At 35.2% G+C, this 17,036-nt stretch overlaps 3 protein-coding genes and 1 non-coding gene across 6 annotated transcripts in view; 2 read left to right on the top strand and 2 right to left on the bottom strand.

Annotated features, from left to right (window-relative positions):
- Nucleotides 1-6: 6 nt before the first annotated feature.
- Nucleotides 7-1,342, top strand: LOC123311340 (chromatin complexes subunit BAP18). 3 transcript variants are annotated; one of them, XM_044895238.1, is made up of 4 exons: nucleotides 7-149; nucleotides 431-522; nucleotides 586-684; nucleotides 1,019-1,342. In XM_044895238.1, the coding sequence occupies exons 2-4, from the start codon at nucleotides 488-490 to the stop codon at nucleotides 1,248-1,250; spliced, it is 366 nt and encodes a 121-aa protein (XP_044751173.1). In that variant the 5' UTR covers nucleotides 7-149; nucleotides 431-487; the 3' UTR covers nucleotides 1,251-1,342. The 3 variants fall into 3 exon arrangements, with proteins under 3 accessions (XP_044751173.1, XP_044751172.1, XP_044751174.1); XM_044895237.1 differs by lacking the exon at nucleotides 7-149 and adding an exon at nucleotides 238-373; XM_044895239.1 differs by lacking the exon at nucleotides 7-149 and adding an exon at nucleotides 256-368.
- LOC123311339 (probable RNA methyltransferase CG11342) lies at nucleotides 1,316-2,495 on the bottom strand. The gene is made up of 2 exons (XM_044895236.1): nucleotides 2,055-2,495; nucleotides 1,316-1,975 (listed from the first exon to the last, which is right to left on the bottom strand). Exons 1-2 carry the CDS (start codon nucleotides 2,229-2,231, stop codon nucleotides 1,457-1,459), a joined length of 696 nt encoding a protein of 231 aa, XP_044751171.1. The 5' UTR covers nucleotides 2,232-2,495; the 3' UTR covers nucleotides 1,316-1,456.
- Nucleotides 2,496-6,630: 4,135 nt separating this feature from the next.
- Nucleotides 6,631-6,702, bottom strand: Trnac-gca. The gene has a single exon. It is a non-coding gene; the product is annotated as a tRNA-Cys (tRNA).
- Nucleotides 6,703-15,692: 8,990 nt separating this feature from the next.
- The window catches only part of LOC123311274 (tribbles homolog 2), a 192,988-nt gene continuing 191,644 nt past the window's right edge, over nucleotides 15,693-17,036 (top strand). The window contains exons 1-2 of the mRNA XM_044895143.1: nucleotides 15,693-15,887; nucleotides 16,347-16,725. Of these exons, the coding sequence (XP_044751078.1) occupies nucleotides 16,432-16,725 (294 nt within the window). The 5' untranslated portion in view covers nucleotides 15,693-15,887; nucleotides 16,347-16,431. The remainder of the gene's footprint in view (nucleotides 15,888-16,346; nucleotides 16,726-17,036) is intronic.

Here is a 17,036-nt window from a genome sequence, read left to right as displayed (position 1 = left end):
AATTTTATTTTTTGACATATGGAGAAAAGTAAATATTTATTTTTGATCTGTCAAGTTCTGTGCTCTACTTTGTTCGATCAAAAATTAAATTAATTTCTCTTCGATGTGGAAACTAATTGAAACAATTATTTACTCTGGAAGTTATACAGGTAAATATATTTATTATAATGAAAACTATTTTGATATCACAAATATCAAAGATTATTCCTCTTTGCGAATATTAATTAAGAGCAGTGACATCTTTCATTAAGTCACTCATCTGTCAGGCTCACAACTCTGTGTTATATGCGGTTTTTGCGGTAATTTATTCCTTCGTTCAAAATCAGAATCAAAATTTAAGAAGCCGATTTAGAAAATGAGTTCAGCTAGTAAAGTATACAATTTTCTTGCAATTTTATTTTCTGCTTTAAACAGAAATTACTTCTTCCAGGTGGGTGAAATATTTACTGCAGCTGGCCAGGCTTTCACTAAATTAGGGGACTTGACAATGCAGTTGCATCCAAATGCAGACTCTCCAACAGGGTAAGTTCAAAATTCGTGTTCCATTCAAATCAATTACATCTTTACATGACATATTTTATTCAGCAAATGGACCGATGAAGAAATTGAGATGTTGCGGCAGGTAGTTAAACAATTTTCAGATGGCTTACATCAGCTTAGTGAACATATCAAAAGGAGGACAGTGTAAGTTAAATTCCTCGCAACGTTTCACTTAGCTGAAAGAAATTTCACTTGTATATATATATATATATATATATATACAGGAAAATTTATGTAATCTACCACTTGGAAGTCCCAAGAGAATCAAAAGCTTAAAATAATTGAACTTTTGTGATGATATAGATTGAAACATGATTCGCATGGAAGTCAATTCAGAGGGTCACATTTAAAAACATTCCTATTGAAAAGTAGATTGCATAAAAAAGTTTTTTCCTTATATATTTAACTTTTTAATTTCTTTAAGCCATTATCGCAATTTCTTCATTGTTCTCTAACTTTGTTTTTGTATTAATATCAGAACCCAAATTAGAACAGCTCTGAAGAAGAAGGCTTTCGAAGATGCTGGCTTACCAGTTAGACAAATTTCTGTACCATCATCCCAGTTACAATTGCAGCAAGTTCCTCAGACTCATAAATCAGAAGTAACCTTAAATATGTTGAATGCAGCAGAATCTGAAGTGGATGTTGAAGGTTTACATGAAGAAGTTAAATTAGAGTTTGAAGGTGCAGATGACAATGTTGCATCTTAATCAGTTAAGTGTACTTCATTATTTTTGTGATATACTTCTCATTGTACAAATTACAATATTTTGAATAAGATCAATAAATTTTATTAAGGAAGCATTCCTGTATCGTTTCCATTATAATTTCTTATCCTCACTTTAATGCCTTATGAATCTTTAATTACAGCACGTTTTTGAATGATTTCATTTTACTTCACTAGTTCAACAATTTTTCACCTGAAAAATAGTGTTTTCCTTCCCCACTTGGTGTCCTCAGTTTCAGTTATTTTTATTCTTTGACATTCTTCTGTCAATATGTTTTCGATGTCTTTAACTATATTTTCTCTATACTGAAGATATGGAAAGAGTGAAAAGGTAGAATTACACTTTTTCATCCGTTTCACTGCGTTTCTATAGCATCTCCATGGCTGTGCCTCAATCACTAAGAGTTCAGAAAGATCTGATACACGTTTAAGAAATATCCTTAATCCAATATCACCATGATTTAAATGGATCCACATAGATATTGAAAAACAGGTCACTATATGGAACTTCTTCAAATTCAGGTCATTCAGAAAAGTTTTAATGGAATTGTATCCGTCACAATTCATTATATCTACACAAAAAAATTTTAAATTTGTTTCATGATGCTCCTTAGCTCGAGATATCAGTGTGGGATCTATATCAATTCCAATGATCTCATTATTACTTCCACAGTTCAGTAAAAAATTACTGAGAGCCTTGGTTAGATCCTGAAAATTGAACAGATGATACATTTAAATGTATAGGAATTATTATTCATACTAAATTGAAATTAGAAATAACACATACACCAGTGTTGCAACCAATGTCTAAGCAATAAGATATGCCTTCTGTTCTCCAAATATTTTTTGGTAAACGTTCAGTTCGTTCATGTGGTGGGTAAAAACTATAATAGTTGATAAAATTTCCAAAACGTACAGCTCCAGGATCATTTCCCTTGAATTTCAAGTCCTCTGTTTCATTCATAGTTTCAGCAGAGTCTCCGTCTTCACCCAGTTATACGTAAGTACTGTAACTGTAAGTGGATAGGTACTTCACAAACTCATTCGATTTTTTCCTTCTTTTACCTTCACGATTAAACTGACATTTTATTTGATTTAAATTCTTTCTTAATGACACTCAACAATTCAAAATTCAACATCATAACTAGCAAAGAGGTTAATCTTTCACTTTGTAACTAGTAACAAAGAGGAATCTGTGCTAGTAACAGAGACAACTGTGGCTCTGACTAGTAACAGAGACAAGTTTGTCTCTGCTAGTAACTAGATCCAGATAGAATACAGTGACAGAAAAAAAAAGTGTAATCTGTAACCCACAGATTACAGAATCTGTAATCTGTGCTGTAACTTTTGAAAAAGACCGAGATGCCATCTACATTACAGGCCAAAATGTAATTAGAATAAAATTTTGTGCGTACATATTTCCAAAATTGAAGAAAATATTGTATGATAAACCCCGATCGGTTAATTTGCTCCGTTGATTGATTGATCAATCAACGATTTGCTCCTAGAGGAGTTGTTCCATACAAAAGAGGAACTATGTCCATATGATGCACAAATTGTATGTGCTGTTTAATGGGTTGCATAACTCAAGGGGCAAAATCCAGTGAATTACTGCTGTTCTCGGTGTCTTTTAGGTTGGAGGCATATGAATACACCTAGAAGTCGTCGAAGCAGTTCAGGTTCAGATTGAGATTTTGATCAGTCATTTTATCAATAAAATTTTTTCAACCTCCTCTTAGTATTTGAAAAAAAATTATCTTTAAGTAAGCTAATTCAGAAAAGAATAGGTATCTTACTGAAAACCATCCATATCCAATCATCATTACAGTATACAATCAAACCTTCGAAAAAGATTCTCCAAATTTCCATTTGCCACAAAAATTCGTTATATGTCAGCAACAATCTAGCATTGTTCCCTTGCAACGCTTGGTAACTCGTATTTCGAAAATTACCTTTTGGGGCTCAAAATATTTTCTTATATTGATCTGTCTGAGTTATCGCAAAATAAGTGAGCCTGGATATTTTAAATATCGATCCATGATGTTAAATTTTGTGTCGATGGCGTTCAGAATCCCATTGGATTGAAGAGGTCAATGTAACCAGCAAGACGTCTCGGGATATAAGAGTTGAAAGCGTTTTAGAAATACCGGCCGGATTAAAAGCGGTGACGAATCTTGTAACAATAACTGGATTATTACAATCTGCCCGCTCGGTCCTGTCTGATCTTGTCTGAGGCTTGCCCCGACTTCTTCCTCGAAATAGAATCACTAATATGAGAACTCAGGAAATACCACGCTTCGATAAAGTTGAAACTGGTCCTGTCCCAATCTTTTTCTCGGTAAGCTTAATGGCCTATATGCACTTCACGTATGCGTCATCTTCTTGTTCGATTGTAAACTCGTTTGCTGCCTGGTTATTCATCCTTTGATAATTTTCAATGTTGTGATAGTTGAGCCCTGGCGTGCTCAGAGTTCCACCCATCGAACCGCAGCTGTTTTACCACTTTTTGTTCTTGAAATAATTGGTTAATTTGTTGAGATTCGTTACAGTCACTTTAGGTTTTGTTTCAAGACACCCAAACTCTTGCTCTTCTGGAAATCTGCAATTAATTGAAATCTTCTATAAAAACTCTGAATTCGTCAAAACGAAACGGTTGCTCCGAGGTCCTGGGAGATTCTCGTATCCATCAGAAAAGTCCAAAAAATTGGAACAACTGAAAATAAGTTAAGACTGAACGGTTGCATCGAGCTCGACAAAATTTGGAGAATTATTACAAGGATATGTATGAAATTTAGAGAAGAGAATTTCAAATATCACTTGTCATATTGTTCAGGTCGAATGAACTGAATGGATAAACAAGGCAAGGTGATTTTTAATTTATAAGTAGATATTCCGTATTCCTTTAATGCATGTATAGCCAATTTCGTCAATGATTTGACACGAGAATCTTAAATTTCCATTTACACTATGTCTGCAAGACTATTTATTCAAAAACAATGAGTATATTTTATTCATCAATCATCATGCACAAGGTTTTTCTCCTCGGTGTAAGCTTCCGTTGGAGCCGATTCAGAAATAAAACACCCTTTGGGGAAATTCCACTAAAAATAATACAGGATGAAAGCGCCAGCTCCCGTGGTTTTTCCACCCTGAACATCAACAAAGGATCAATCTGAACCGAATATAATGCCGAAAAATGGGAAGCCCATCACGATATGATAGTCCTTTGTGTGCGATGGAAACCTCATCATTTTATGATATATCTCGCAACCAACTGTCGCTCATCTGCGTCACTTCTGCAGCTACGGAGGGTGGAGTGTTCAATAAAGGGATGCTTTGAGGGAAGTCAAATAATCGGATTAGAAGACGAAGCCGATGATAGAATGATATTGGCAAGCAAAGCTATGACTATATCGATGCCATGTTTGGAATTATAATGACGGCTTTCAATAATTATCTGCTCATTCTCGTAGGGGAAATAATTTATTCTCGTAGGGGAAATAATTTATTCTTTTGGGGTTCCTGTCCCTATTTTATTATCATTATTCATGTTCTTCAATTTGCGAATTGAAAGTATTTCAATATCTATCGAATATGCAGTATTTTGGGGCAAAAGGCTTATCTTTTAACTAAGTAAAAAATATGTAAATATGTGGAAATTCTGTTATGAGATAAGCACCTGGCGTAGACTAGCGACTAGCCAAAAACATTCCTTTATTGAGCTTGACTTTCAACCTGAATTCAATCGACTACAGAATGATGAGAAATATTACTATGATCCATTGAATCTTTCTTAATGGAAAATTGGATAAGGTAAGCATTGAACACTTTTTAAAACCATTTACCATATTCGCCAAACTCTCAGGTGGAATCTTATTATGTATCTTGAAGCTTATGCATTTAAAAAAGCAAGAAGAATAAATAGGGGATAAGCTTCAAGGTAATTAAATTTCAACCCAATATTTCAAGGAATTGTGATAATAGGCTCTTAGAATATTCAAGACCGTTATCTGACTGGTTTTATTACCTACTTCCTTTCAAAGGATTTTGAAGGATGATTATACTCAAAGCTAAAAGGTAAGAATAAGAAAAGGCTAATGGATGGAAGAACGTTATGATGGGCTAATTTCAATGGCGAATACAGTTTTTGAGTCTGGGGGAGAGGGGTCAAATGTTGTCATTCAAATTAGAGAATTTTATATAGGTCGGACTCTTCAAGGGTAGAGTGTGGTTTGATGACTTTCATCACCCCAACATTATATGGCCATTTAATGCTTGAAGGAGTCTTTACTTTAATTCTAGAGAAAATGATTTATTGCTGGTTTGATTCGATAGTCCAGGTAGATCGTGTACTTACTAATATAGAATAATTTGTGTGATAGGGTGCAGCAAACTTTTAGAATTTTTATAAATGATTGTAACATCGCATTTTGCTTAGAATTACTGTGTGCTAGGTTTTGAACTAATTATCATAGCATTCCAAAACTAGAGCCCACTGATTCGAAGTTACACGATCATTTAAAAACACCCTGTTCATGGAAAATACTAAATACATATAGAGAAAAACTAAGTCGAATGTCCAAATCAATTTCTTTCTTTGTGTCAATTTTCGATTGGTAAAACAACAGATCCCAACAGAGACAACATAATTGAAATTTCGAGAGTAACAGCTATATAATCCTCTGGAATTATTGGGGGTGCAAAAATTCCAAGCATTCAGAGAAGTAATTAGAACTTAATAGGGCTTAATTACTTCAGAGCAGGGCTCCACCGAGTCATTAGAGTCTCAGCCCGTGGAATAATGATCTACCTACCTTACCATCTAATTGCTTAATGGAGCGACTAATTGAATAACTATTTTACTATTTCAGTAATAGCAAGGGACCTATAGCATTGCTGATCTCGCTCATAGGCCTTCTCATTAGGCCAGTAATGTGAGTCCTCATGTTACTTCACTGAAGAGTCGCGGGTAGTTACAATTATTTGCAATAACGATACTTCCCATAGAACTCATGAAACCTTATTTTTTTATTATAATTTTAGGGAATTCTTCAGATACTTTTCCCCAAACTGTTTCCCAACATATTTTATCTTAAGAGCATCCATCAGTTACCTCAGTATGGAGTTAATATAGAATAAGGCAGTATCCTTTCACATGCTTTTCAGATTTTTTCACTCTTTTGAATCTAAAACACTGGTTGTGCTTCAAGATATTAGTGAGTTGAAATTGGGTAAAAAACTAATGTTTCCTTATTGCTAGGTATACGTAAAGATAAGTACATTTGTGAATAATTTCAAATTTCCTACATACTTTTATATAAATAAATAGGTATTATTTCGATTATTAAAGATGAAAAAAAAATAGGGGACACCCGGGTTTGAACCGGGGACCTCTCGATCTGCAGTCGAATGCTCTACCACTGAGCTATATCCCCTGTTGACCTACTATGAATATACAACGAACAAAAACCTTCTTATTAAAAAAAAATTATTGAAGCTTCAGGATATGAAAAATGAAAATTTTCAAAAATTTTACTGACCGAAATGAACAAACTGAAACTATCAAGAAATGAAAAGGTTCTCGAAATAGCTTTGAGTTCAAATGAAACACAAAATGGTCAGAAATTTTCTTTATACCATTTATTTTGAAAACCAGTCGTAGGTATTTGGATTTTTATTTTTATTTATTTGCAGAATATTATATCATATTTATGGTTTCCTTCAGAGTTTTGCCAAATGAATATTTAAGTCACAAAATCCAATAAGCCGTTTACGTGAAGTACGCTGTACAAGTACAATACCAATTTTGATCCATGGTGTGCCAGAATGAATTTGGGTCAATAATTTGAAAAAATTCTGAGCAGAAAGATTCACCTTTCACCTCTCACCCTCTATCTAGTTATTTTTTTATGGACATTGACTCTAGGGGAGGAAGTTTAATCATAAAAAAGGAGGTAGGAAATCCCTTTCAAGGATAGGAGTCGATGTGTAAAAGGTAAAGATTATGATTTGCTTATTGAAATAGAAAAACCAATGTCCCAAAAAAAGTTTTGCTGCATTCTAGTCCTCTGCTTCATTTGGTATATTGTACACGCAGTATATCGTCATGGATTCTTAGTTATTAACTTCCTCTGTTAACTCTGTTAAATAATTTAAGCTAATTCTCTCTTCGTTGAATCTCTTTCATACTAAATTAAAAAATCTGATACCCTCATATGGCTTCCTCAAGCTTTCGTTCAGCGTATACAGTTTGATCAATTCGGATTCTTTCACACTCCAATTTATTCAATCTATTATACACTACAGTTCGTCTGAATCATTGATCAGCATTAGCATATATTACAGAATTGACGAATATCCATTAGTCACCATGACTGAAAGGGCACTCACGCACCAGCTCAAAGCCGATGGACGACCATGTTATCGTTTGGCCATTTATTATTCATGGCCTTGTGTCTGCGATTCTTGCAAGTACTGAACTCGCAGAATCCTGCATAAAACTGGTAATTTCGTGCATAGACCGTCAGCGACAGTCATCTTAATGAATAGTTCCCGTTTTGAAATTCATGTGGTTTAGAGGTCATGACAGCACGATGAGTTTACCTACAGGAAATTCGGTAATCTGTGGTGCTCTGCAAGGTTGCACAATATTTCGATACATTAATCATTGTTAAATCAAGATAAACAATTTGTTCCATACTTTTGCAACAACCACGAAAATATACCTTCTTTATGAGGTATCACGAGACTGTCGCCGAGTGATACATAGAAAACTATAGCTTCATTTTTCCAAGCGCCCCCAATTTGAATTTTTTTAGTTTTTTTGACACCGAAGGAGAATAAGGTTGAAATCAAGTTTTGCACTTCTTGATGACGAAAATGTGGTTTTCAGTATGGGAGAGATGAACACCCCCTAATCTTTGTGAATTTGCAAAACAACTATCGTTGATTATTATTGTATTGACGACCGATTAACCCAAATTGAGTTAAATTCAACAATATTTTTGTAACTTCCATAGTTTCGCATAAAGTCAAATTTCTTCAATGTCTGACTAACAAAACATTGATCAGCTTGATGTAATTGTTTTTTTACGATTTCTTGCCCATATCCTGGAATTTTGTTATTTCGGTGATCGATGACTTGCCGAAAGAAACCTTGTGTTTCCATATATGTTAGGTTTTTACACAACTCTTCTTTTGGAGGTTATTTTTAGGTCTTACTCAGTACTCTCACAAAAAATTACTGCTAATACAACTCACTACGTGGGTTTGGTTTATTTGGAAGACGAGTATTTAATACCACTGTCGGGATCGAGTTTTCCCGAAGCAGCCAGTAGCAGAATATTACATCAAAATTGGATTACTCAGGTAGCCGTTTGCGATGGTATGAAGGAGGTAGAGGAATATTGTCTTCGAGCGCTTGCAATGAATGCCTATTATGACAAGAAAATTAATAGAGAATCCAATAATATGCGAATACTGAAGCTGCCCTAGTAATAATGAATTAGAAACCTAGAACTGTTTGCGAATATATTCGTAGTTCAATTTCGCCCTTCTGATGCTCGACTCTTTAAGGTACTTTATTCGAATTCATTCGGGGAACTATGAATCTCCCCCCTTAGCAAGTGAGTTTGCTAGCGACATAGTCGACATAGACAAAGAACCCTGTTTGTTTCCCGCATATAATTCTATACTCATCTCTAAATATTGTTAGTGTATGAATGAGTCGTAAAGAATGAAAAGGCTATTTTACCGAAAAATTAGTTACCTATCTAATGGAATTGAAAGAACTTTGTGCTCTGTACTAATGTGTCAGATTCAAAACTCAACCTAGAGTTGTCTTCAAATTGTATATTTTGAGGAACAAAAAAAAATCGTACAACTTATGGGCTAATGTTCGAATGGGCTTCTGTTTGTGAGCAGTTTTACCTATGTGCTGGAACATTAAATGCATACATTATTCGAATACGAGATAATTGATTGATACAATGGGCAAGTTTCCTAAAACTCCAAAACCGAATTTGAGATTATTTATGGAAAGCCTTTTCTACTAGTTATTCAACACGTAAAAGATTCGCTTCAAAATTCAGACATTTCAGAAATACACCCTTCGAAACTTCGACTATGTGAAAGCTTGTGACGTAGAATGCCTTTATTAAAATATAGTAATTTTTGTTAATTCGACAACACTGGAACCGATCAAGAAGATATCCACAGATTACAAAAAATTGTTTCTGTAATCTGTGTCTTCACCTTCTTAAAACCGATGACATTTTGTGTTTTTCTTGTCAAATGTGAATAATGTGATCATCAAACATCATTGATATTCATTACATCTATAGTGATCAGAAAACTTTCATGACTGACACAAATGGGCGTTGCCGGATTGTAAAAATGACGTAGAATGTTCACAAGAGCACTTCTGAAATCAGAATTTTCGTAATCGAATACAGACAAAATGCAATATGTTAAAATTCGAAAAAAATATATTTCGAGATATTTGAGTTATAAGGATTTTTATGACATATATTTTGAAATATGGAAAAATACCCCATTGATACCAACTCTAGAGGTTTTATCACAGCTTCCTAAAGAAGGCTCTGTAGACTGCATAGAATGAATTGAACTGATGTTTGATAATATGAAAATTTTGACAACAAAGTACTTGATATTTGTTTAGACTCTGGGCAGTTTTTATATGATGGCATCATTTGAAGAAAAATACCTAAAATTTTTTAGAACATAGATACCTATGTATAGGGTACTCTTAGCCTAGTTGCACACACACCGATTTTGGACGGCCCGGAATAAAATCGGCCGATATTTTATCGGCAGCAGTTGCTTGCACACTATCCGGATTTTTGCCGTCCAAACGATCAGCCAACTAAAGTCGACTGAAATGGTCGGTAAAAAACATTGAACTCAAGAAAGAACCCCTTCTTGAGTTCAATGGTATACAATCGGTGCTTGTACAAACGTGTACTTAGTCACATCCCGGTATTGCCGGTATTGGACGGTTTCTCACCGGCATTTTACCGTCACCGATCTGTGGTCGGCGTATGTGCAAGGTCCCGTTCCCACACGTGGTTCACTATTGGAATTTGGACGACCGATATAAAATCGGCCGTCCAAAATCGGTGTGTGTGCAACTAGGCTAACGATTTGTCAAAATCAGTGATTGTTTGTTACCGTGGGGCACACAAAGCTTTTTATTATCACTATAAAGAGGCATTTCTGAGAAAGTTATAGTCTCATCACTCTAATCTAACGTCAGGAAGAACATTTTTTCCAAAAATATGCACAAAACACAATACTCGACCAAAACAGCATGCGAATCAACGGAGGGAAAAGCTTATGTGCCCCACGGCAACGAACGCTTAGCTGATTTTGACAAATCGTTAGAGTACCCTATTTCATACAATCAATTAAGAATTATACTGTGATCATTGATGAATTTATTAAACTGTATAACGCTTCTTATAAAAACTATTAAAAAATATAACTTTTACCCCTCTGTTTCGGGGTCTTGGAAAGTAAGCGTGAAACGAATCAGACCCGTACTGGGAATTTCATGGGATCGCCTTCGAATTGAGGGATGACATCTTGGATATTTTATAATAAGCAATTTTGAAACAATTTACTTCAAGTCATTTTAATCCTGAACTTCACCGTGTGAGTAGTGGTTCAATCTGTCTGTAAGGGATTATGGTGGAAAAAGTACTATCGTTTACTCTCCTTATTACGATTACTACAATCAAGATTCGGCAACAGCGCTTTTGTGAAACTACCTGAGACCCCAAACAATAACAACGCATGGTGCAGCTTGCCACCCACCACCCCTCTTTCACATCAGTGAAGGGTGAAAGGTATAAAATACTTCGACCATCCTGTCTTCGGCGGAGAGCAGATGCGGCGAAATTTTTTATGTCCTTCCTACTTAATTATTTCTTCGTAGTCGGTCGGTAGTAGGTACTCGCGATAAAAGGTTTTGTTGTATTGCTTCTTGCGATGCGACAGCTGCTTGCTGAGAGACTGCGTTGTAATTGGATATTTGCTCTAATGGATAGGAATCAAGAAATGGGATGGGGGTTGTTGGCCCAAGAAAGCATGTATATGATATTGCAATTAACAGCGCAACTTAGTTTCTTCGCGATGTTGTAAAACGGTTAATGAGGACAATAATAAAGACATCGTTTGCTGGGGTTCTGGAGGGTTTTGAACTGATATGGGGGTGCCAAAGAAAATTCAACGAAAAAGGTAAGGCCCAAGGTCGAAGAAGCCTACACACTTGTCAGAAAGGGAGCACAGTTACTGGCCCAGAACATTTCTGTAATGTAGGAAAATGTTTTTGGAGAAGGAAAAAACCGAAATAGAAAAAAAATACTCAGGCGTAATCTTCCAGGACATTATCGCCATAGAAAGCTAATGATGAGAATGAGTTTATCGCTTATCAGAAATTGACGAGTGTTACAGTATAGAAATCATGAACTAGAGGTAGTATAAGATACAAGAAGGGTTGAACCTCTAGGGGGCGGTGGTGAGGGGGGGCAGCTGCCCCCTCCCTGGCGACCCCCATGTTCTTTGGGGATGAAGAGGACCTGATCACAGAGTGCCTCGCCATTTTGAAAGACAGTATGTCTTGAACTGTGGGAGAGAAAATATTAGGAATTCATCAGTTAATAGAGCAATGCACTAACTACTTACTAACTTTTGTTTGTTTTGTTTTTCGACTTTCATGAATATGTTTAAACATGCCTGTAGTAGCGATCTCAAATTGTTTCGGATAATTCAGAAAATTCAAAAAAAATTTTGAACACAGAAAGTTTTTTGATTCAATTGATAAGAAATTAATAATTTTTATATAAATCTATTCATTTGAATTATATACGATGTCTGTAAACAAATGCGAAGGACTTAGGGAGATGATTTCTCGATGAAAATAAGCAGGGGAAGTGCCTATAATTTTTTTTCGAAATCGACCTCCCTTCCAAGATACAGCCTTCGGAAGGCGATGGTGAGTTGACAGTTTTTAATTTTTTTTACGGGTTAAATAAAACACTGAGTCATAAACCTATACATAATATGAAGCACTAAGTAGATTACTCACACAATTTTTTTAGATCTCATAACTTTATTATTAGGGGTTGAAAACAACAACCCTTATGATTTTCCTTCAAAAATTGTTTTCGGGGGATAGATTTTCGAAAAATAAAATTGTCTTATAGTTTCCCATTCAATTTTGGAGAAAAAAAGTCTCTTGCAAAATTTCGATACAGTCGATACTTTTCTCGAAATAAATAAAAACTTACAAGCAGTTCTGATCACTGTTCATTCCATTAATTCCATAGAATGACTACCTCCTGCTGTTATTTTCAACCCCTAATAATAAAGTTATGAGATCTAAAAAAATTGTGTGAGTAATCTACTAACTGCTTCATATTATGTATAGTTGTATGACTCAGTGTTTTTTAGAACCTGTAAAAAAAATTAAAACTGTCAACTCGTCATCGCCTTCTTAAGGTTGTATCTTGAAAGGGGGGTCGATTTCGAAAAAAATTTATAGAAACTACCCCTGCTCATTTTCATCGAGGAATCATCTCCCTAAGTCCTTCGCATTTGTTTACAGACATCCTGTATAGAAAAGAATATAGGTACCTACAATGGTTAATTTTGTACGAGCGAATTTATTGGTCGTTATTCGACTTACCATTAGCATTGAATATTTGAAACCGAAAAAATTTATGGCTACAAGGAACAATGCTCGAAATAAGATAACATTCCTTTTGTTCCCTGATATGAATACTTTCTGTCTGCAAATTTCTTCTACCTCTCAAAGTATAATCTTTTAATAGTTCCATTCCTTCTCGGAATAACCAGAGACAAACAATTGCCTCTGGAATAACTATTTTTCTTCATTGAAAAACCCTTATGTATCCAATTCTACAACTTCTCGAAAGAAGTTTTAGGAAGTACTTGTACCTAGTAGTCGTAAAAGATAGTGCCGCATTCAATAAAGTAAAATTTCATTTATGAATTCGAAAACGTGCCGACACGACTGTGAAGAGAGATGAGAGCATCTGTTCGTTGCTGATTCTTTAGAAGCAATACGCAATATAATATAATAGTTGTTCAAATTTATGACATATTTACAAAACATGGACTATCGGCAAAACCAGAATTTCGAAATACCTATATCTACCCCAGCGAGGCCGACATTACCAATCAAAACTTATTGCTCACCCAAGAAAACTGAACAGTGATGAAAACGTCTAGGAAATTTTGAATTTTTTTATCATCGGCTATTTCAGCCCATTTTTGACAACTAGAGAACTACTGGTAATCGATCATCAAAACAGGAAATTCAATCGAATTTATCATATAGCCTTCAGACAAGGCCGTTCCAAACTTTGGGCCAACACTAATCCGAAAATTAAATACTTATTTTTGTATCGATATCACTGTTCTAATTTCGGGAATTTGAAAATGTGGGTACATTTTCTGAAAGATACAACAAAACATTCCCGACCAATTCAACGTCTTGTGATCGGGTGCATGTAAATGTGGTTTTACCTATCTGTAAATGGTGGGTAAATAATTGTTTTTATGATTTTCCAAATTTCTGAGCTTTTATAACTTTGAAAATTAAAGGTGTTATGACTTCGGAAAATCCACCGAACCTGTAGATGCGATAAAGGTATAGTTTCAAACCTTTATTTCCATTCTATAACGGCTAACTAGTTTGAAAACGTGTGTTTCCTCATTAATGTGTCAACAACATCAATAATTTCATTTTAAATCCTGAATTATGTGAAGTCGGCATTTAATTACTGAGGTATAGGTTTGAGCCATCAATATGAGATCTAAAATGCTGAAAATGAACAAACTTGAATATAATGATGAAAAGAATTAATATTCATAATAAATAAAAGTAACAACATACTCATCAGAAAAATAACTTGTCTACATTCCTGTAATTCAAACAGGAAAACATTTCTTCAATGAAAAATGAACCAAAACAATTAGCATTCTTACAGCACACATTCAGAAGTGGAAAGGTTGTATCCATATAACGCTATTGTATTTGTCCAAATCACAGTATACGGTATTTTTTTTTAAATCCACCAGAATTATATGGAGTAAAGCGGATATTTTCATGATATTTTTTTATAATGTTTCGGAATGCCTAGAAGATCTAAATTATTTCTAGGTTTTCTGAATAACATTTTTGGATTCCCTATTGAATTTTATCATGACTTAACTGATATTATTTGAGCTTATTCCCTATTCGAGATTGTCACAACTATATCCCTTTCAACGTTAGAGGAATGACATTTTCATTAAGTGTTATTGAAGACATGTTGTGTTATGCTCACTCTGATTTTGAGGAAAAGATCAGGTGTTGTATTTAGAGAAACATGACAGTTTTATTTCGCGTTTGTAACTTGGAAACCCATATTTTTCATCGATTTATTCTATTTGTTCTATCCCTAAAAACAAATATTGTATCAAGCACATGTGTAATAATGAGTCGTATGCATAAAGAAGAGTATTTGCTTTTACTATAATACTATCTTTGTCAGTTGCTTATAAGATGTATAATTTCCTTTCAATAAACTGAAGTGAAAGCATTTACTACTTCTTTATGCATATGGCCCATTGTGTAACATCGACAAGGTACATGCGATTTTGTATCTGCTGTTATCTTAAAAAAGACGAATTTTAAGAGTGCAACGGAATTTTATGAAACAGTAATACATATTTTTATAACAACGAAATCAGTGTTTTGAGATAATAGCGTCCTGAGGTCTTGAAGCAACAACTCTTATTTCCCTCTTTATTTCAAAAAAACGGAAATTTTTCGCTGCCACATATCAACACCCTGTAAAAAAAGAAGAGATTTATTAAAAAGGTCCTTGACATACACTTCATACAGATCAAGATCATAAAAGGAGAATGCTTTGCTGAAAATCTAACATAGCCAAAGTAGTGTCGAAGTTCTTCTAAGCTTCTAATAATTTAATTTTAATATCAAGCAATTTTTTAGCTATTCCGCTTCATGTCCTATTTATATCATGATGAAGCAGATTCAGCTTTTGAAGAATCAACAATTCGATAAGTTTGAAAGGGATGCAAAACAAAATAATTTCATGGGCCCTAAGTCAGCGTAACTTCCCATCCGTTTCCAGTTGGAGCGGCCAGAAATCATGAAAAATTCACCGAATTCTCCGAAAAAACGTGAACTCCGACAATGCAGCAATTTCAATCACTTCCCCATTTGTATCTATTTTAAAATTTATTTAAAATCACCCCCGGAAGAATTCACTAGGTAGTCGTAAAGCCGCGTATAGCAGCCGCTGCGCATGCACGCCCCACTACGGAGCTTTCCTCTATCCGACGCCGCTACTCAACGCTCAAAAGCGACTCTCTTTTCTCCTTCTATCCGCCCGATCCCGTCGTCAGAGCAGGTTGTGTCATGGAGTGAGCGCGCCGTCCGCAACTCCAGAATACGTAACTTTTTCGTGTCGACGTGTGACGTTTCGGGTTATTTTGGATTTCGCACAGTGGATTTGACAAAATCGGTTCCGACCCCCCTTGGATTTAGCAGTTCTTATTTGCAAATGTGAGTATTTCGTTGTTTGCGAAACGCAAAAGTTTTTTCGGTGAAAGGCTCGGTGTTTTCATTAATTTATTGTGGATTTAAAAGGCCGGTGTGATAGGTAGTTGTCTCAATTAGATAAATTTCTGTGCCTCGAAAGACTTGGACCAAGTTTTTGCTTGTGTCTTAAGTACGAAGTTGTCAGATCTTGTCTTGTTGAAATCACGAGTTCAACGAAACAATTTATCTCAAATAATCTCATTGGCTTTCGAATATACGATAAACACATTATTTATTACTTATTCTAACTCCTTCAGCTGAATTTCCGATTTGTTACACGAGTGTTGATTTCAAACAAATTTTCACGTAACTTTCGTCTATCTAATCAGAATTATTATACTTTTATCTACCGAGTACCTTCACATTAGTGTCACGTATCTCCTTACAATTTCCATATAGTCTTGGGACTTTCCTCTGTTTCAGATTCAGTTCAGTACCAGAACAATCAAGGATTTTCGAAAAAAACCCCGGTGAAGTGTGTTTATAATACCGATCCCAATAAGTCAAGATGCAGAGTGCTCAAGAAGTGATGGAAGGTGGTCGTGTTGTTACAGTGGACAAATCTGTTGAAAGTGTATCTTCCAGTGACAACGCGAAGAATGTGGTGATGTCGAGTTCACGAAATCGCGAGTGTAGAGTCCCGAGGGTTACTAACAGTAGGGACGCAAATTCAGGACATCATTCCGGAGATCCGCACTCTCCGATGATAATCGGTGATAAGTACCTGCTGATGGATCTTGTGGATGGAAGTTCTTTCTACAAATGTGTCAATGTCGCCACTAACGAGGAATACGCTTGCAAGGTGGGTTTGTTTTCGTTATTTTGAATCAACAGTGAATCACGATGGTTCTGTTGATTTGCTTGCCTTTGGTTCTTCGAAATGATGAATGGTTTTTCCAAGAACCAAAAAGGTCCTGCGTACCTACCGTTAAGGTGGAGAATTGTGGATAGTTATCATATTTTTTCTAGCAAAAACTTAAGACGCAGACTCAAGCATATAGGCTTCAGAAATGAAATTTTAATTGTTTTCCGTACAATGAGTTCAAGGACTGAACTAGATCAAATTTAGTGCTAATATGAGTGAGGCATCACTTTTCCAAGCTTTGTTTATTC

The sequence above is a fragment of the Coccinella septempunctata genome, chromosome 4 (assembly GCF_907165205.1).
Source record: "Coccinella septempunctata chromosome 4, icCocSept1.1, whole genome shotgun sequence".
Taxonomy (NCBI): domain Eukaryota; kingdom Metazoa; phylum Arthropoda; class Insecta; order Coleoptera; family Coccinellidae; genus Coccinella; species Coccinella septempunctata.
The sequence above is the reverse complement of the archived record's forward strand: the minus strand, read 5'-3'. Positions and strand labels throughout refer to the sequence as shown.